Below are 22423 nucleotides of genomic sequence, written 5' to 3' on the forward strand. Positions count from 1 at the left end.
CAACTTGAATAATAGCAACTTCAAAAGTTCAAGTATTTTTAAATTGCAAGTAATATTGAAAACTTTATTACTTTAATCTAACTATATTATTATTATATCTATAATATATTTTTGTCAAAATTTAAACGCATGTAAAGTTTATTTAAACTACTGTGAGCTTTAACTTAATTATAAAAAAGTTAAGTGCTCAATGTGTTCATAAAAAATCGTCATGATCTTATATCACAAAACGAATTTAGGTGCACAGTTATAAAAAAAAACGATTGAACAAAAACAATTTTCAATAACACCAATATTTGTTTTTCATTTAAACGGCAGTTAATTATTAATGTTTAGAAAACTTTTTTTAATTTCCAACTCAGTGAAACTCAAAGGACTAAAATATTTGTCTCTAAAAGTTTCTATTAGTCCAAAAGTTTACATGTTTTCTCAGTTTTAAAAACTCAAAGTATTACAAACTAAAATTGCAAAAAAAAAAGTCAAATAAGTGTTTCAAGTTACTTGATTTAAATCTTATAAAAGAACGTGTTTGACATTTATTGTACTTTTTATCATGCATTGATAAAAATAAAAAAAACCATGATTTAAAACAAAATTAGCCAACACAATGTTTGCAAAATAGAATGAAATTAAAGCAGTTCCAAAATCTTAGGAAGATTTATAAAAAAAGTGTGTCTACACTTAACTTAGTTTCTAAAATAACAAAAAAGTTTTAAAAGCTTTTATAGCAACATTATGTCATAGAACTATTATTAAAATTTTATTAAAGATTTAGAGAAAAATATTTGATAAAACAGTGTAACATTTTTTAATTAGTATCTTTTTTTAGACGCATTAAAATTAAAATTATAACTTACATTTAAAAGCAATGCACAATAAGATACTTGTTTAAATACACAAATGCAATTAATGTTTTCATGATTTTAATCTGTAAAGAAGCTGCAAATCCAAACTTTTTTTCCAGATCAAATGCTTCACTGTTCTCAAGCTCCACTCTGCTTCTAATACCTGTAAAGAAACATTTAACAAAAAAAATTAAAACAAAAACAAAACACGTTAAGAAAAAAAACATATACAGTTGGGGATTTAATAATAATTTCAAACATTTGATAGCTAAGTTCATAGGCTTTATAGTATTTTTCAAAACTTTATTTTAGTGAATTTATATTTAAACTTTATTTTAAATAGTAGCTAGTTATAACAGTTTTAGCAGTATATGATTTACTGAAAAAAAAAAATAAAAATACTAAACTAAAATTTTATTAAGTAGATAAACACTCTTATTAGATTAAATAACTTCATCATTGTTATTAAATATAACAAAAAAACTATTCAATTAAAAGTTAAGCACAACTATATGTTAAACTAAAAAAAACTTAAAGTTTGTCATTGCAAATACACAATACAAACTTGATCGTTACAGAGGACTTCTATTTTATTAGCATCGCTGCTTACATCATCGTCTATCAAATTATATTTGCAATTTTCCTTCGAACTCGACAAACTTTTCGTGTCGCCACCGTTGCATTCTGATCTTTAAAATATTTATTATTATTTCAAAATGATTAAAGTAATTTTAGAAAGAAAAAACTAATTTTCAATATCTAAAAAATAATAAATACAATTGTGTGTATTATTTGCTCTGTTATCAAAAAATATCAATTACTGTTTTTCAATCTTTTTTTTTTGTAAAAGATTTTCAGTTTTAAATTCTTAACTAATAAAAGTTAGTTATCTTCATTAACTTTCACAACCTTAAAAAAGTTGTCAGATTGAAAATATAACTCACAAGTATAAGATTAAAATGGCATTATTGATATTCTTAATAAAAAATGAAATGGAATATTTATTTTTACTTAACGTCATTATAGATTTTAAAAGAAAAAAGGTAAGAAGCTTAAAATATTAAAAGACAAGATTAAAAAATATCGATTATGAGATTAAACATGAAAAATAAATTATTTTGTAAGCTAATTGAACATTATTCAAAAAAAAAACCTATAGTTGAACATAACGTTATAGGTGTAAAAACAATTATTTCTTAATGTTAACGATTATTAAGAAACTTACAACCTTATATGATATTTATTTTAAAATGTCTTAAAACGGTTGTTAAATTTTTTTTAAAAGAGTTTAAAAACCATTTTTTGAATACAATTTTATTATTAAAAAAAACTTGTTAACGTCTTCTTATATGTAGTTATAAATAGTAAAAAATGCTTTAAATCAGTAGATTTTGTAAATGATGTTAATGGAAATGGTTAAAACAGAACTTTTTTGAAGACAACTTATAATCAGTATAGAACTTATATATACAGTATACTACCGCTTAAGTACGCACTTTTTTTGGTACGCATCACGCCTTAAGTACGCACTTATCCAGAAAGACAAAGTAAAGGATGTTATACTAGACTGACATTGACTTTTTATATTAAATGTATGTATTAATTATGTAGAAGCTTTTCATAGTTAAAATAAATCATTTTGCAAATTAGAATTATGTATTAAATGTTATTTAAAATAAAAAGACTTGTTTATTTGGCTTAATTATTTGGTGGCTAGTTGTAAAAAAGAAAATAAACAACTAAATTTCATATTATACTATGTCATCAAAAAGTACGCACTATCGTGCTAAGTACGCAATTTTTGGTCGGGTTCAATTTGCGTACTTAAGCGGTAGTGTACTGTATTATTAATTTTTTAATTGTTATTAATTTCAATAACTGTCAAAATAAAAACACAAACTTATTGTCGTCGTCTTGATTTGAGTTGATTATTTTCTCATGTACGTGCTCCATTACTTTTGCTATTGTCAGCAGATCAGTAGCTAGCAACTTGCTTCCAGTACTAAAAAATATTATTTACTTTTTTGTTACTGTAATATATTTAGCACTTGGAGCGCCAACGGATGCACGTATTATTTTCAAACATGGAAAATTCAATTCACCCGTTAGCCAAAGGTTTTTTAAATTTAAATAAAAAAAAAACATTTATCTTTTAATAAAAGTTCATAAAATAAATAAACAAAATTGAAATTCAACTAAAATCTTACTTGCAATTAAATGTACTATACATAAGCATTGGTTTCTTTATAAATCAACGCCTCTTTAACTTGAATTTAGAAAAAAAAAACAAGCAGCTGATTTTAAATTAATGGCGTATGCTTTTAGTTTACAGAAAACTTCGGAAGAAAGCCAATGAAATTATAGTTTTAAAAACTACTAAAGTTTATTTTAGTGCAATAGTAATGTTAAACATTTATAAAAAACGCAAGTGTTCAAAATTTTAAATTGCTTATAGGTTTATTAAAAAGATCCGAAAAAAAATTCGATTGAACATAACAGCAAATAAAACTTTTTATAAGTGAACCAACGGATTTTTCCTATTAATTTTAAGAATAAGGTAAAATATTTGATTCAAAATTTTTTATAATAATAAACAAACTTTTTATGAGCTTTCAAACCGGAATTGGGGTGAGGTTGTAGAAAGAATGAGATTTTTATGAACTGGGTGTTCACTTTGTTCTGTGCATGTATTTTTTATTAAATTAATTTGTTTAAAACTTACAACTAAATTTTTATAATAAGATCTAAATACATATGTCAAACTGTTTGGATTTTCATAATACATAATTTAAATACAAATACAAATTATAATACAAATATTATTATAATAATAATAATACAAATAAATACATAAAAATAAAACTTTATCCAACATGTGCTATCTAGACAAACTTAAAAAAGTAATAAATATTTAAAAGAAACCCTTGAACTATTTATTATTTTTAAGTTTATGAAAAAAACTGTATCCATCAGAGTAACTTTTCACAATCATCGACTTCCTGGTTCAGCGAAGAAATTTTATATGAAAATGTACTTTTTAAACTAAACAAAATTTAAGTGAATAAATTTTATTAAAAACTATTCAAATATTTTTTATTCGTTTTATCTTAATTAATTTTAAACAACGGCCATTGTAACCACACAAATTAAGTTATATATTTAGTTTTATTATTTTTAAACATATTTTTTAACCTGAACAACAACCTGTTGAACCAAGACATAAATATATGTTATGTTTTATTATTTTTTTATTATGATTTTTTTATTTTAATCAGAACAACAGCTTGTTGTACATATAGTTAAACAATTTCTTTCAACTTATTTTATTTTAATATTATTATTATTTTACTACCTGAACAACAGCCTGTTGAACCCACACAAATTAAATTATATATTTTGTAGTATTGTTATTCATTATACTATTATTTACCTGAACAACAGCCTGTTGAACCCACACAGGGAGGTTTTCTTTTAATTGTGCGCATTCGGTTCTTCCCGCGCAATCCATCGACGTCATTCTGAACAAAATGATAAATCTAGTTATTATTTGTGTTTCTATTCGTTTATAAAAGTAACTTAAATTAGCTGAATCAAAAATATTTCTTATTTTTATTTTTTAGTTATTCGGTTCTTCCCGCGTAATCTATAGACGTCATTCTGTTAAACAGTTAAACATATGGTTTAGCACAGGAATCAATTAAAATTAAAGACTCATTTTTTCTAAAAGTTAAGTAAATTTAAACCAACGTTGTATCAATTTTTGAACAGTTTGTCATTTTAGTAATTTTTTATTGCAGAATGCTAATTTGAAAATCCGTTTAGCGGTGAAACTGATTGGCTGCCTGATTTTGCAGTAAAAATATTTTTCAAAACACAGTTAATTTGAACATACTTAGTTTGATAAGTTGAGTGACTCAACAAGATTTAAATAGTAAAACAATATGATTTCAATAAAGCTATGCTAAAATCTTTAATGACAATAATATAAATTAAGATTTTTAAAAACAGACATCATAGATTTTTCAATTGAAAACATAAACAGATACCTCATACTTTTTAAATTTAATTTATTTATAGTTTGTATGTAATCACCTCAATAAAGCCCTTCGATTAACTTTAGTGACAATGACAGGCAGGTATATAATTACAATTATTAAAACAGTATTATTTACTGAACTTTAAATTATTTATTTTTATAAATAGATCACACAAACTAAAACCTTAACAATCCACTTCAATTAATTTCAGTGCCAACTACAGTACTCGATAATTCATACAAGGAAAGTTATTAGAAGTAAGACAACAACTAAATATATTTTTTACACAAACTATCACCTCAACAATGCTCTTCCATTAACTTCAGTAACAATGATGGGCGTGTACTCTGGAACTTTGAAGAACGGTTTCTGCATGAAGCTGAATTCCTTTTCGTTCATATCGGAACCTTTCAACCGTTTGTCGTCTGTTTTTAGTTAAAAGTCTTATTATTAGTTTATAAAACTAAAACTGTTGTTTAACTAACGAATATAGTAATAAATTAGTATTAATACAACTATTATTTGTTTTAAACTGTATGGTTAGCAAAAAATTGATTTATTGTTTGTAATAAATTTCGGTATACTATCAAAATCCACCTGCGTTCAAAATTCACCCGATTTTTTTTTACATTTTCTTTATTTACTAATTTATTTAATACTATCACTGTAACCTCTAACCCTTACCCTCGTTCGGTAAGCGGTGCTCGAATTTGACTGGGTGGATTTTGATCGCGGGTGGATTTTGATCGCGGGTGGATTTTGATTGCGGGTGGATTTTGAACACGGGTGGATTTTGAACACGGGTGGATTTTGAACACGGGTGGATTTTGATCGCGGGTGGATTTTGATCGCGGGTGGATTTTGAACACGGGTGGATTTTGATCGCGGGTGGATTTTGAACACGGGTGGATTTTGAACACGGGTGGATTTTGAACACGGGTGGATTTTGAACGTGTCCCTAAATTTCAACACTATATTCAATAAGCCTTATAAGGTTCCTTCAGCCAACAGGTGCACTTATTTTCCTAGATTTTAAATTCAAATTCTTAAAATACGACAAAGTACAAAACAAAAGAGTATTTTAACAAAAATTAAATATATTTTTCCATATTTTACTACCTATTAAAAAATAAGTAATTTAAGATTTTTATCTTTACTGAGTTATTTTAGTTATATTTATTGAGTGTACCAAAAAAAATTATTTAAAATGTTATGGGAAAAAAGTCCAACCATTAGCAAAGGTTCCTAAATACTTTTATAATAACTTATTAAATTACTTTTATATAAATTCAGCTTGTCACATAAAATGCTATATATCAGTATATGTTTTCAAATATATTTGTTTCAAAAAGTTGGTTAATTTTTTTACTTTAAACTTTACTTTAATGAAAGGTTTAAGTTTATTGAAAAACTTTGTTTAACAATTAAGTATCTTTTTACTAGGTATTTAATCTCATACGCTTAAAAGAAACATTTTAAACATATAACTTGAAACTTTAATGCCCTTTAAAAACTTTAACTTTTTTTTTGCACGTAGTAAATTAAAAACGTTTCTAAACAAAACGATTACTGAAAACAAACAAATACTTTGCATGTTTACTTTTTATTCAGCATTAAGTCAACACATGTGTTGAATAACTTTCAACAAAACTTAAGTAGAAAATGTTAACCTAAATAAGTTTATAATTTGTAAAGTCAGCAACAAAAACCCTTCATTTAATTTTGTTTTTAAATAATGATATCTATTAAAAAATATACAGAAAAACCTTCATTAATATTACGAACTAAAGTATGTGAAAAAACTACTTAAATATTATTATTTAAGAAAAAACAAACAACCTTCATTTTTATTTTCTTCCTCAGTTTTATTCTTGGCTTTCTGCACGACCGGCCAATGCTCGAGCAATGCGTAAAGTAGAACTCCACCGTAGTTTACTAAAAAAACATACTTTTAATAAGTAAAAATATAAATTTATAATTTAGTTTTATATTAATACATTCAAGCTTGTATAGATACGTATTAACTTTTCATTTGTATCATTAAATTAAAATATTCAGGTAAAAAGTATAAAAACGAAAAGAAACGGTTAGTAGTTATTTTAAAGGTAAAATAAAATTAATTATTTTTGTCTTATAAAAATTACACTTCATACAAGGCAGCATGTAACACTTATACGAAGGCGCAAGCAAGCACATACAACATTTAAATTTAATGTTTAAATACATTTAAATTGATTGAGAACACCAGGCAAATTGTTAAAATGAGATCTTATAATTTCATTTTAAAATATCTAAATGATTTCAAAGATCAATCGTTTAAATTGTGTTTAAAGTATTGAAAAATTTATCAAAAAACACCAAACACTTAATTAGAGTACATCAAACATTTATCCACCATATTTACTTTTGGTAACCGGGTCGGAATCCTCGAAACCGTCGACGGATCTCGCAGTTACCCAAGCGCTGAAGCAATCCGATTCGTCCAAACGGATTGCCAGACACTGAAATGTAATAAAAAAAATTTAACCTGTAAACGTTTCTATTTTTGAAATTAACGTGAAAATCTTCTATGAACACAAAATATGTTCAACAGTCATGTTGAGTAATGCAATAAAACAACAATATAAATTAATCTGGTTAGTTTAATTCGATGGCTAAACACTGGGGTTTAGGAAATACTTTTAGTATACATAAATTAATTTTGTATTAAATGCTTGGATTTTATATAAACGTGTTTATATACTATCAAATAATTTAATGCAAAATGATATAATACGGTTGTAATAACAATATCTGTGATTATAGTTGGCAAGTAAAAACCAAAAAAACTTTTAACAGAGCTATATTCAAACAAACTAACAACAAGTTTAACACCAATTTGAAACCAATTTGGAATATACAACAGTTCATTTAAAAACAGTTTATAACAAACAAACTAACACTGAGCAAAATATCGACTTCATACCAGCTTGGTATTTAGACCATTTTCTTAAAAACTATTTATAATAAATAAATTGACACCTAGTTTAAATCAACTTGAAACAAGTTTGATATGTAAATTATTTTCTTTAAAATTATTTACAATAAAAAAACTTACACCAAGTTTAATATCGACTTGAAACCAATTTGGTATATAGACCATTTTCTGTCTTTTGGAAATTTCATCTTCAAAATCAACTTCTCCTAAATCTTCCACTTTACTTGCCTTTAGATAAAAAATATTGTTTAAGTTAAAGAAAGTAGTTTGTTAAAATGAATCTAAAGATAGTTTTATTTATAATTTTTCAATTGTAACAAAAAATTACTTTAGCCGATGAACGTAATTAATTTTTCTTGATTTTAAAAATATGTCAAAATAAATGCGAAAATTTGCACAGGGATTCTAAGTGCAGAAAATAAATGTTTAAAAAAGGATAAATTATTTTATCTAGTAACCACAAGCTAAACTAACACCTTGCATTTAACTAACACTTAAAACAATGAATAAACTTAAATTGGTAGGCGAAAATAACAAAAGTTTTACAGAGATGCTAATAATTTCAACAATGCTATTATAATAAAAATATAAGTTTAATCAATTTTAAAAACACTAACTAACTGTTATGACATCGTTCAGTGTAACTTGTTTAAAATTTTAAATAAAAAAAGGAAACTTTTAATAGAAAAATTAAAAATACTATTTAGAACTCAAATTATATATTTAACAAACAAGTAATTAATCAAACTAACAGTTAAAACATCGTAGAGTGCTACTTGCTTGTCAGAGTTCTGAGTCAAAATGAACCTCTTGTCGGGAAGGACTTTGTACTGCACTATAGATGGCGAACCTGTTGAATCAATACGTTTTTATACGTCACAATCGATATTATTGCGTTACATTCGGCAGAACTGTTTGATCTATTTGCGCGCAGTTGAACTACAGGTGTATGTGTGTATAATTAAATTAGCCTTTTTGGTGAAAATACTACAATTACCTTATCAAAACGTGCAACTTAAAAGTATATTTAACATTGTATTTATAATTTCCAAAATGTTCTTTTATTAAACAATAACATACAACCGCATTTGACCAAAATCTAATATGGGAGTAAACATATGTCAAGTTTTTTTTATAAATAAAAGGACTGAAAAAAATGCCATAACACTATTTAAATTGCTATTCCGCATTCAGACTGAATTGTACGATTATATTTTATTAAAGCATTGCTATTTTAAACTTGAAACTCATCAACTTTCTTTTTTTCAAGTAATTTATTTTTTTTTAATATCATATCGCCACAGTCTACATGATTTATAGTAACAGTTTTAGAATATTCAAAAAAAAAATTCAAATGAAATTTACAAAATTATGTTATATAAAGTATCATAAAATTAAAGTTTATTATGGCATTCGTGGGGTATTGTAAAATATTTAAAAAAATTTATTAAGTTAACTTACTTAATGATATGTTAAGCTTACACATTAAACTAGAAAAATTAAAACAAATAAACATTAATTAAACTTTCCATTCTGCAGACTTGTTTTTCAGATTATTCTACAAACTGTAGTTTAAAGTTGTTAAATATATCTTAAACCTATCAAGAACAATGTTATCAATATTAAAACAAACAATGACCTTTTATGGTGTACACAGGTTTTTCAGCCCCAACATACTCATCATCCTCACCACCACCGTTTACCTGATCATGTTGATGACCCACAGTGAACTTTGTACTATCACGTGACACTTGTGAGGTTTCTGATTGGTCCGCTGGCGGTGGTCTGACCTGCCACGCGTTAATGTGGGACGATGTGGTGGCGCAGTAGATTGTTTTGTTATTGCCCGGTGCGGATCCTATCTCCAACTGAAATTTTGTTTTAATGCTGAAAAACTATGAATTGGCTTTTGAGTAAAAAAATACACACAATTTTTAAGGAAAAAAAGTTTAAATTTTTTGAATTACTTTATTCAGTTTAGACATATAAAAAACAATATACACAAAATTTTTAGGAAAAAAAAAAGTTTCAACACTGTGACCAAAAAGTTTAAATTTACTTTATTGAGTTTAAACGTATTACAAAAAATACTAAAAACCAACAACAAATAAAAAATTAAACCAACTTTCACAACCGGGTTTTCTTCCTTGCACACCAGGTAACTTGCAAACTCTGGGTCGCACATGTCCGTGCACACCACCCTTCCGTCCCTGCCCGACGAGTACACGGTCGCCAGGTCGTCGTCACTGGCAACCGACCACACGCCCTCCGTGTGCTGGTGACGCATGGTTGCCACGCAACGCTGCTGGCCCACCGACCACAAGCGGATCGAACCGTCGCTCGATGCCGATACTATCTGTGGGGGAAAATTTTTTTTAATTAATTTTTATTTTTTTTATTCAAATTAATTCATAAAATATGTACCTCACGTTCTACTGCAGATGATTAAAGTAAAAAGGCAGAAAAACAAAAAAATTAAAAAAAAAATCATTGAGCCTGTTATTTATGAGAAAGTTAAACTGATTTACTTCATTTTAGTTTTATAATTTCTTTACCCAAAGACTATTGCATATTATGCTGATAGTGCAGATGACTGAAGTTAAAACAAAATAAAAAGAGCCTTGTGACAATCAACTTATTTTATTTGAACCGTCTTTAAAAGCTTATACTACCTGTGGGGATTCTTGGGTGTTCATGGAAGTTAAAATGAAAGTAGTGGTTCAGGGTATTTTACGACTTACATGTACTGTCGAGACAGATAAAATTAAAATAAAATTTGGAAACAAAAAAAATTGAATCGATTCTATAGACTAAAACTTACTGTTTAACGGTTTGGGTAACTTTAAACAACAAATAAACAAACAAAAAGCTTTGTATTAAATAATAAAAAATTTTACAATAACAAAAAAACTACCTTGTTCTCTAACAACAATGTTACTATTAAATAATAAAGTTCAAATAGGTTTATACTTCCACCTTAAACACATACTTATTAGTTTTTATTTTTTATTTCGCTATAAGATTAGTATACTTTAATTACTTTTGATAAGTTAAAACGACTTATAATGAACTTGATAGTATATTTTGTATTTTCGTATGTTTATAAATAAATCAAATATTTTTTAAACAATTGCTTAAAAACTTTTCCTAATGAAAATATAAATCAACTTTGGAAACTTAATAAATACAAACATATTGCTATAGTATCAAATTACTTTAAATAAAATAAAAAAACTTAGCAATTAGCATATGCAAATGAAGTTTAGTTATTTATCAACAATATTAATAATGTATTTGTATTTTTCTCAAAAAGTAAATTAAAGTTCTAAGCAATATGCACTTAAAATACTGATAAAAATACATTTTATTTCTTACTAAAATGCCACATTTTTGACAAGTATAAATTACAACAAGCAAAACTGATTTACATTTTTATAAAAGTCTGCTTTATTTCAAAAGATAAATTTTACATATTTTATAGGAATTTTTACTACTTCTGCATTGCTATTATTAAACTTAGATATGTTTTGTTATAACAAACAACAATATTTTTTATATGTTTTATTAATATCTTAAGTATAAAAACTTACAGTTTTCAGAAAACAACATATATGAATAAAAAACTGACTAAACTTATAAAAAGGTTATTTTTTTTGCAAAAACTAATAATATACTAACGTTGAATCGATGACAAAACACCAAAAGTTCGAGCAACTCGATATGTGGAAGTTCATTTTATTTATTAACACTAAGAAATTTTTTTCAACTAAGAAAAAATATAATAAAATGTACATGAAACCATCTTAAATCATTCTTAACTGTTAATTTGTAAAAAGTTACATGCAATAATTAAAAAAAAAAAATTAAATAACTTTGTTATCATCTGATCATCACCACAATTTATTGTTTATGACTCTATGCAAACAACATTAAGAATATAAAAAAACAATATATAAAAAATATAATTAAATGAGCTTAAAATTTCACACTACACGTATTATTAAGCGATTAATTTTTACCATAGTGCCATGAAAGTTCATGATTAAAACAATAGAAATATGAAAATTATTACGTTTATTTTTAAAGTAAATCAGTAATTTTTAGGCCTTATAATCTTGAATAATCATTAATGATCATAATTAAAAAATATATATATTCAAAATAATTACAAAATGTTTCACATTATGTCATTACCTACTTGTCAAATATATTTTTATAAGTAAAAAATACTTAAATGAACACAATTAAAACCATTGCAATTAGTTTAACAGTATTGGTGTTCAAGGGCTAAAAAATAAATAAATTATAAAAAAAATTCACATTTTCAATTTAGTTTTAACTACAAAAACAAATACAAATAACAAACATAATAATAAAAAAGCAATAGAAAAACTTCCAACATACTTGAGTACTATTTGAATTTATAAGTGACTTAACATTGTCAGTGTAAAAACAATAGCATACATTATAAAAATCAAATAAAAATAACTAACAACAAAAAATATTAAAAACAATAAGTTTTCAACAAACCTGAGTGTCAACAGAGTTCACTATAAGTGACTTGACATAAATGGTGTAATTAATAAGTACTAATTACTTATTTTGATAAGTAAAACAATAAAGAATTGCTTAAAGTAAGTAAAATAATAACAATCGATATTAATATAATAAAAAAAAAATATTTAACCTGAGTACCATCTGCATCCATTATAAGTGACTTGACATTATTGACGTGAAAAATTGTGTTATATATTAAAAAATTCAAACTATAATAATTAGTAAAAATAAATAATTAACAGTAATTAAAACAATTAAGTACCTGAGTTCCATCCCTATTCATTATGAGCGACTTGACATTGTCGGTGTGTCCCTTCAACTTTCTGAACTTTTCCCCGGTCCTGGGGTCCCACAACCTGTAGAGTTACTCATTGTATCATTAACTACTACTATTTTTACATATAATTATATATTTATTCATATTATAAAAAAACAACTAATATTCGAATCGTTTACTTAGTTTCAATGTTTAGTACATATCTTCAGAACGAAATAAAGAACAAAGCAAAAATTTTAAAGAATCACAAAAAAAAAAACACATTGTGACGTTTCAAATTAAATTGAATAATTTTAGTTAGCCTAACAATATATTTATTCATTACACTCAACAGTTTAATAATGACTTGTTCCAACCTCAAAACTTTCTCAGTGCTTCCAGCAACCAGCACGCTTCCGCTCTCGTTCATCGCCAAACTGTATATCGAACATTTCGACCCGTTCACGTTTGATGCTGGAAAAAGTTTTTGCAATTTTCACTTTATTACTTACCAAATAACACTTTAGTATATAATGTTTAATAACATTAAAAAAATTACAAAACAAAAGATTAAGTTTCCTGTATTTTCAGAGGCAAGTAAGATAACTCTAATTTTTTGTTTTAAATTAAAAAAAAAATAGTTGTTGTGTAAAATGTAGCACAACAAAAACTGCTGTTTTAAGTTAATTTAGAACTAAGTAGTTTATCAAAATATTAGTTTTATCTGTAACATTGTTTTTAAAGCGAAAATTTTAATTTTAATGCTGTAATTGACAAATTGACAAGTTAAGTGTATAAAAAATTTTTGTTAAATAGTATCTATGACATTATTAAAATTACTGATATACATAACTATTTATTAAAAAACTTGTTATTAACGCATAATGTTATGATCATACCAAGAAGAATGATGCAAAATTTCAGTCAATGGAAAAAGAAATCCATAACTTGAAAAGTCAGTATGAAACAAAAATCAAGGAACTTGAAATCAGTATCCAAAATACACAAAAAACTCATGAGGAGGTCTACAAGAAACAAACTACAGAAAAGTCTCTTGATCACAAAATCAGTTCACTAAATGAAAGTTTTATGAAATTTAAAACAGAGTTCTGCAAAAAGTTTGATAATTTTGAAAAGAAACTTTCAATGTATGCAGAAGCATCAACAAACTCCTTTCAAAAACAACCAGACTTTATTAGTAACATTGACAGTAAATTGTCACTAGTAACACATCAAATAAATGCTGAAACTGAGAGGAAATTGAAAGAAAAAAATCTTTAAATGTAATAGTATTTAATATTCCAGAAAACATTAGCAATACATCAGTTTATACGGTAGAAAATGCAAAAAATGACCTGAATAAAATACAAAGTTCTCTAGGTTCCAACAAGATAGCTGAAACTGAATTAGATACAATATACCGTATCGGTAAATACAACGGCAATAAAACGAGACCAATAATTTTGAAGCTACTGACACAATCTAGCAGAAAACGACTGTTGAGTCTAAAAAACCTTAAAATACAGCATCTGGGAAAACAAATTATTGATCGAACAAAATCAGAGATAGAACATTTTAGAAAATTGAGATTTGAACTAAAACAAAAACAAGCAGAAGCTGAAAGTAAAAATTTGAACATAAGATACGTTATAAAACAAAACAAAATAGTTGAAAGTACTCAACTGCCCTTTCGGTTTAACGCCCAGGATCTCTGGGCCTAATAAGTCTAGCTTAAACACTGACATGCATCTTAAGTCATCTAGTTTAATCTTTAATTGTTCTAATACTAAGGCCTCAGGCACTGTTTTTTCTAATAGTTTAACCTCTAGTAGAGATTTATTTTTAAATGTTTCATATACTAATATAAGATCTATTTTAAACAAAATCAGCTTCATTGAGTGTTATATGTGTACACAAAATTTAGATTTATTTTTTTTTACTGAAACATGGTTAAATTCAAATGTTATTGATTCAAATTTTTGTCCTCTAGGGTATAATATAATCCGTAATGACAGAATAGGCAGGGGAGGAGGCGTTGCTGTTATATTTAAAAACTTTTTAAAATTAATTGAAGTAAAAACTAATTTTGTTTCATCTGATGGTTTTGAATTTTTGTGTTTTGATTTGATTCTTAAAGGACTCAGATTGAGATTTTTATGTGTCTACATCCCTCCAAATTTCTCTAAATCTCTAGCTGTTGTTTCAAACATGATCGACTTAATCAGAAATCTTATTCCAAAACAGTCTCCTTTTTACATTTTAGGTGACTTTAATTTGCCAAATATAGACTGGAATATTCCAAGCACAACCTACAATGACTGTCACAAATGTTTTATTAAATTTTGTTCAGATAATCTCCTTACACAACTTATTGACTCACCTACCCATAAGAACGGTAATATCCTCGATTTACTGCTTTGTAATTATATGGCATTAGATAGAGTTAAGTTTCATTTGGTTGATTCACCTTTAACAAATATAAATGATCACAATGTTATTTTGTTTGGGATAAGTGTTCAAAAAAGTAAAAAACCATCTCCTAAATCACTCTATCCAGATTTTCGTAGAGCAAATTTTGAGAATATTAATAAATTTTTATCAGATATAAATTGGAAAGTTCTTTTTAACAACTCAAAAAATCTACAAATGTTTTATGATAAAATTATCAAAACAATAAACTTTTCAATCAAACAATTTGTGCCTTTGATTAAACAAGACAGAAAAATGAAAACATATCCTTCTAATATAAAAAAGTTGTTAAGAGAAAAACTAAAACTCTACAAACAATGTAAGTTAGATAAGCAGATGATAGAAAAATACAAAACTGTATCAAAAAAATATGAAAAAGCAGTGAAAGTGTTCAACATAGAACATGAAAAACGTTTTTGCCAAAACACAAAGTCAAAAAAATTCTACAGCTATGTAAAATCAAAGCTCAAGTTAACACCTTCTTTACCTGTATTAATTAATGAAAATAATATTCCAATAGTATCAGAACTTGATAAAGCCTCTTTTTTTAACAGGTCCTTTCAAAAGGTATTTATTAAAGATTGTGATGACAAAAATTTTACACTTGTTAGTAAAAAGTGTTTGGAAATGAAAAACTTCTTCATAAGCAATGATGAAATAATTAAGTCTGTTAATCATTTAAAGGATAAAATAATCAGAACGCCTGAAAACATTCCTTCATATTTTATTAAACGTACTATTCATTCCCTAATTCTTCCAATTTCACTAATTTTTAATTGTTCACTAGCTACATCCTCTGTACCAAACCAGTGGAAAGTCTCATATGTCATACCAGTGCACAAAAAGGGTAGTAAGTACAACCCTTTAAACTACAGACCCATTTCTTTAACAAGCAGTTTTTGTAGAATTTTCGAACACATAATTTCTCTAAAAATACTTGATCACCTTTTTTTAAATAAGCTAATTTCACATAAACAGTTTGGTTTTCTACCTAATCGATCATCTAGTTATCAACTGTTGAATTGCTTACACTCATGGTTGGTTTCATTTCTAAGCAATAAGTCAACTAAAGTTATTTACACAGACATTCAAAAGGCTTTTGACTCTGTATCCCATTTTAAACTAATAAAGACTTTAACTCAATACAAAATTCATAAAAGTTTAGTTAGCTGGTTCAAAGAGTTTCTTGAAAACAGAATCCAAAAAGTAGTTATTGGTAACACTTTTTCAGAGTCATTACCTGTTTTCAGTGGAGTGCCTCAAGGAGGGGTTATTGGCCCACTTTTATTTATAATTTATATCAATGATATAGCTTTAGAAGTAGATGTCGATAGCAACATAAATCTCTTTGCAGACGATACAAAAATTTTTAGCCATTCTAACACAATTCTACAAAAATCTTTGGATAAAATTTATCATTGGCTAAAAGAAAGAAAACTAGTTTTAAATCCTAGTAAATGTCAGGTTCTAAACATTCAAAAAAATACATCAAGTATCACCTCTGAATTTAGAATAAACAACATAAGCTTACCTTCAACTAAAGTGTTTAAAGATCTGGGAATTTTTATTGCTGAAAACCTAAAATGGAACCACCATATCAATTACGTTTATCAAATTGCATCAACTATTTCTTTTCAAGTTTTAAAGAGTTTTAAATCTACAGATATAAACATTCTCAAAAAAATTTATCTCGTTTACATTCGTCCTAAGTTAGAATACAACACACCAATTTGGTCTCCATACCTGAAGAAAGATATTAACCATCTTGAATCCATTCAAAGAAAATATACAAGAATAGTCTTCAACCGTTGTAACATCTCATACACATCTTATTTTGATAGACTTTCAAAACTTGGTATTAAGTCTTTAGAATATTAAAGGATTGAGTTTGACTTAATTACTTTTTTCAAACTGATTAATAGTGAAACTACAATTAATTTACAGTCTATTTTTGAACCTCATAAATGTACTTATTTACTGAGAGGTAACACCAGAAAATTTACATGCAGACATAATTTCAATAATAATGTTTGGCATAATTCTTTTTTTTATCGTTCAGTTGAATTATGGAACAAGCTTCCAAACGAATTAGTTTCTTGTAAAAAAGTTGAGCATTTTCGGTTAAGGTTAAAAAAGTTTGATTTAAATAAATATTTTATTAGCAAAATTAATAAGTGATTTTTTTTTTTTTGTTGTTATTTCTTCATTAACCACTGGTTGTATTTGTCTAATTTGGTTTAACCTAAAGCTTTATTTTATTAGCGGCGCCTTTCCTCTGTGTATAACAAAACCTGTTCCTTAATACATAGTTTATTGGGCTGTTAAAGTGCTAGAGGCCTTGGGTTAAAGTTTTGTTTATAGTCAGTGTTCTCAACATTTATCAGCTACTACGAAAGTCCAACAAACGCTGAGTTATCTGAGTATTAAAGATTTGAAAGTAAATATGAAGCAGGCTCTCCTAAGAAAAATGAAAAACGTTGTTCATAAAAAAGCGGTTCTAGTTAAACGAATAAAAATGAAACAAGTTGTATGGATAAAAGTTAAGCCGGTTACTCAAATGAAAGCTGAACCAGTTGTTCAAATAATGTGAAGCCAGTCGTTCGAATGAAAGTGAAACCAGTTTTGGAGTGAAGCCATCTGTTCGGGTGAAGTTGAAGTAGGATATTGTTGTTCTCTTTTCGGAAGCACCGGAATTATAAATTTTGTGTTATAATTTTTGGTGTTTTTATGTTAATTTTTAAACTTTAATTAGTTAAACTCAGTTTTTTTTTCATTTTTAATGTACAATCTTGGTTTATTTTTGTCATTTTGTTGTATGTCTTTCTGTATAAGTGGCCTAGGTTTTGATGCCTGGGTCCATCATGTGACAATAAACTTACAATAATAATAATAATACCTGTGACAGTGTTTCTAGTGGAAGTTAGTGCAGTGAGAGTGTTGACGTCCCAAACAAATATCTGCTTGTCCAGACCACCACTTGCCACCTGAGTTGTTATAAAAAACTTTGAAACTAAGATTATAAAACCCTGTGCTTGTACATAAACTTCTAGTTGATAAAACCTAGTAACTAATTACACTCAAACTTAGAAAGAGTTTTGAAGTACTCAAGAAATACCAAACAGAAAAAGTCTTTAAATAAAAATTGTTGAGGCCATCATGTGTTTTTTAAAGTGTAACAAGAACTTCAAATTAAAAAATAAATATTTGAAAAATATTTACCCACCCGTTCTTAATGTTTAGCACAGGCCAGTCTTTTAACAAACATGTAACAATAATTCAATTTATCATTAACATTAAGTTCTAACCGCTCTTTGTGTTTAGGGTACGCTCGTGTATTGACACATATTTATTAAAAAACTTCTTTTCGGTGCTAAATTTAAATAAAAACTTGATACAAGAATTCATTTTGTAGTTTATTTTATTTCAAGTTCACAAAAAATAAAATAAACTGCAAAATGAATTCTTGTCTCAAATTTTCACATATTTATTAATAATTTAATTTATCATTATCATTATCCAACCTGTTCCTTGTGTTTGGCGTAGGCCAGCGTTTTAACGTAATCCTTGTGAGTTCTCAACGTTGACATGCAGAAACCTCTGTGAGCGTTCCAAACTTTTACTGTAGTGTCTGATGATGCCGATAATACTGTAATGTATATAACTTTTAATAACAACAATGACAGACATCAAAAGATATAACTAATTTTTTTTCATAAAAATTAAGTGTTAAAATTAGAACTATGAATAAACTTATTTAACTTTCACACTTTTACTGTAGTGTCTGACAATGCCGATAATACTGGAACATAAAAACTTTTTAATAAAGATAACGATTGAAATCTAAAAAAAAAATAATTGAATAAAAATTATCTAATTTAAGAACAGTTATACAAAACAAACTTATTAAAGTTAAAAACTAAAACTTTTGTCACTTAAGATACCGATCGTACTGAAATATATAAAGTCAAAGTATGTAGTATGTAACACATGTAACATTTTTCAATGATATTTTTTTTAAGTAGTTACTTTTTTTTTTTAAAGGCTATATAAATTAAGTCTATCAAAGTTCCAGACGTTATTGTAGTTTTAAATTTTCCTAATAATACTCGAAAATTTATTTTTTACAAATTAATCAAGTACTTAATTCTGAGTCAAGTAAAATAAATGGCATACATTTCAAACAAATTAATTAAAATCTGAAAATATTAAAAAAGACTTTGCTTGCAATTGTTAGGAAAAACATTTAAAAATAAATTTTTTTTGAACAAAATGATAAGCCAGGTAGAATACGAAACCACTTTTTGATTGTTGTTTTTATTCATAAAAGTTCTTTTTCATTAAGTTTAAGCTTCTAACTAAATTGAAAAGTGTTTTAAAGTTAAAATAAAATTTTTTTTTGTCATTATAAATGTTTGATTACAATGTTTGTTAATTAAGATAGATAATTTTTATGTACATTTTTTTTTTCTTAAATCTTTTAATAAATATTCATAACATTTTTTTGAACTAAATTTTGTTATAACAGTAATACTAAAGTAATTACTACAAAAACTAAATTTAAATTAAAATATTTAAAACAGATAAAAAAACTTAAATGATGTATTTACAATCAAAATGAAGCCAATAAAAAAGTAAAGAAATAATTTATCATAATAAACTAATTCTTTCAATAGGCCAGCTAACAACAGCCAGTTTAAAGTTTTAAATTAATATATTGTAACCACATATTTTTCTCTTGCTGGTGAGAACAATAAGAAGTAGTACTCAAGTTATGTATCTTTTTGTAGAAATATTTTTTTTAACTTTAGAAAAATGATTTTATTTACAACAACTTTTTTATACAGGTTTTTTATAAAGATCAATTAATGCTTTAAAAAATTGAATTGGCTTGAACTATAGTACTAATTAAAAGTAATTAGCTTGTAAGGACAACTTCAATTTTTAGTTACAAACTACCCATAAAAAATCTACTTTTAACTAATTTGATAAAAAAAAATAACATTTTATTTTAAACATAATTTTATTAACATACTTTTCCATTACACTTTGAAAAGCAAACAATCTAATAAAACTAAATTAATTTTTCAACAAATTTTTTACCCACATATTTTTCCACCGCAAGTGAGCACAATGTCGTTGACCCAATCTGTGTGGTGCTCCATGGACGCCACGTAGGGATCCTGTCTCGTGGTGTCACATGTGGACCAGATCCGCACCACAGAGTCCCTTCCCGCGCTGTACAGTCTCTTGGTGGCCGCATCTATCTATTAGTTTGATAAAATTTTAAATATTTTTATCAATTTTATTTATTTAAATTGTAAATTAAATTTTAAAAAATATCTAAAATTTATGATACTATTATGATTGTTTTTGTAAGTAAATACTGATTACTTTTATTACCTCTTGGGTCATAAATATACAGTCTCTTGGTGGCCGCATCTATCTATTAGTTTGATAAAATTTTAAATGTGCGTGCTAATTTTGTTTGAGTTTAAATAAAAAAGGTGTTTTCATTAATCATCTGTACTGCTGTGCTTCAAGCTATCTAATTGAACAAGAACTATTTAATTCCAATAAGGTTTTACTAAATATTTGGTTTTTTTATAACTTGTATTGTGTATATATTAAAAATTTAAGCAAAACTTGGTTGCAAAATCAAAAAAAATAAAGTTTGGATTTATATATTAAAACAATAAAAAAAATTGAAAAGTATCATTTAATTTTTCTTACAAGAACTAGTATATATATATAATAGTTATGTTATATAAAAACTGTTTTCAACCTTTAATGCATTGACACCAGAACAGTTGTATTTTTCTGCTTCATTTCTAATGACATACGAAATCTGTTTGAAACATTATTGTCCAAGAAATACACTTATAAAATGCTAATAAAACTATCTTAAAAATAACTTACTTGTGTTTTCTTCCTCCCAGATTGCATATCACCTCTTTGGTGCATAACTAAATTATTATCTGCTAAAAATTGTTAGAAATAACAAACATTACTAACACTATATAACAGTTTAAACTACTATAAAAATGAGATAAAAAAAAGTGAAGAAGGCAGGAAACAAAAAATACAATAGAATCTCATACTGTCTTAGTTCATGAATATTTACAATATTTTAAACTTAGAGTGAGCTGTTAACTAAGATAAATACTTATACTACAGTTATACCATTTCTTAGGGTTGGAATAAAATTCAGTTTATTTTAATATGTTCATGTTATTTCTTTAAGCTTCAATATAAATATACACATATGTAAAATCATATATATGACATTAGTTCCAAACTTTTTATTTTTGAAAATTTTTATTATTACATGATTATTTGAACAAATTTAAGGTTGACCTTGCTTTATTTGAATTAATTTAATTAGTATTTTACATGGTGAGGGTTGCCACTCTATTAGTCAAAAAAAAACTGTTCTGAATGACCTTAAACTGTCTTAAGTCATCCTGAGCTTTTTTTTATCCTTAATTAAGTTTTATAAGAGTTTTTGATCTTTAAAAATTAATGAAAATCAAGTTCTTCAACAAAATTGTTTATAAAAGACGAAATATTGAAACTAAATTAACTAAATCTCATTCATATTATAGAATTAATCCTCCTGAGACCTTTCAAAAACTTTAAAACTATTTTGAGTTTGTTTTAAAAAACAAAACTATCCTCAGTAGTCTGAGATTACAAAAAATTTCAAAACATCCAGAGCTATCCTGAGATTTTGAAAAATATCAAAATGTCCTGAGTCATTGGCAAACCTGATAGTGTATAAATTTTAAAAGAATGACATTTGGTTATTTAAATATGGAGAAAACTCAACCAGATTACTTCATCAATGTCCTAAAGTTTTGGTTTAGTTACACAAGTATTTTAAGTAGTTTTCTCTAAGATGGTGATTAGTTATCTTATTACATTAAAACTTCAAAAAACTATAAAAAAATGTGAAAGGCTTTTGGTTTTGGATGTGTGTTGTAATCCGCTTTGATTAACTAAATTTGTATCTAATTATACTGTTTTTATAAAAATAAAATTTAGAAAATTTTAATTCATTAAGTTATTTGGAATTCCAAAACTAAATACCTACAATGTCCCTCTTTTTTATATTACTACCCTATTAAAACATCTTTAAATTGGTGAGTGAAAAAGCTAACTGATGACTCAAAAATTGGTGAGTGAATAAGCTAACTGATGACTCAAAAATTGGTGAGTGGAAAAAGCTAACTGATGACTCGAAATTTGGGATTACATTAATAAAAATTGGATAAAAAGTATTTTA

General features: G+C 26.1%; 1 protein-coding gene across 2 annotated transcripts; it reads right to left on the reverse strand.

Annotated features, from left to right (window-relative positions):
• Nucleotides 1-147: 147 nt before the first annotated feature.
• LOC145836177 (WD repeat-containing protein 48-like) lies at nucleotides 148-21112 on the reverse strand. 2 transcript variants are annotated; one of them, XM_082943992.1, is made up of 19 exons: nucleotides 21058-21112; nucleotides 20924-20986; nucleotides 20246-20405; nucleotides 18663-18787; nucleotides 18038-18125; nucleotides 13050-13146; nucleotides 12679-12772; nucleotides 9985-10215; nucleotides 9499-9727; nucleotides 8612-8709; nucleotides 7980-8087; nucleotides 7287-7383; nucleotides 6722-6817; nucleotides 5181-5307; nucleotides 4276-4363; nucleotides 3445-3524; nucleotides 2746-2847; nucleotides 1411-1534; nucleotides 148-1008 (listed from the first exon to the last, which is right to left on the reverse strand). In XM_082943992.1, the coding sequence occupies exons 1-19, from the start codon at nucleotides 21100-21102 to the stop codon at nucleotides 916-918; spliced, it is 2145 nt and encodes a 714-aa protein (XP_082800118.1). In that variant the 5' UTR covers nucleotides 21103-21112; the 3' UTR covers nucleotides 148-915. The 2 variants fall into 2 exon arrangements, with proteins under 2 accessions (XP_082800118.1, XP_082800117.1); XM_082943991.1 differs by having other exon boundaries at nucleotides 7278-7383.
• Nucleotides 21113-22423: the final 1311 nt, after the last annotated feature.

The sequence above is a fragment of the Thalia democratica genome, chromosome 5 (genome assembly GCF_965202585.1).
Source record: "Thalia democratica chromosome 5, ktThaDemo2.hap1.1, whole genome shotgun sequence".
NCBI lineage: Eukaryota > Metazoa > Chordata > Thaliacea > Salpida > Salpidae > Thalia > Thalia democratica.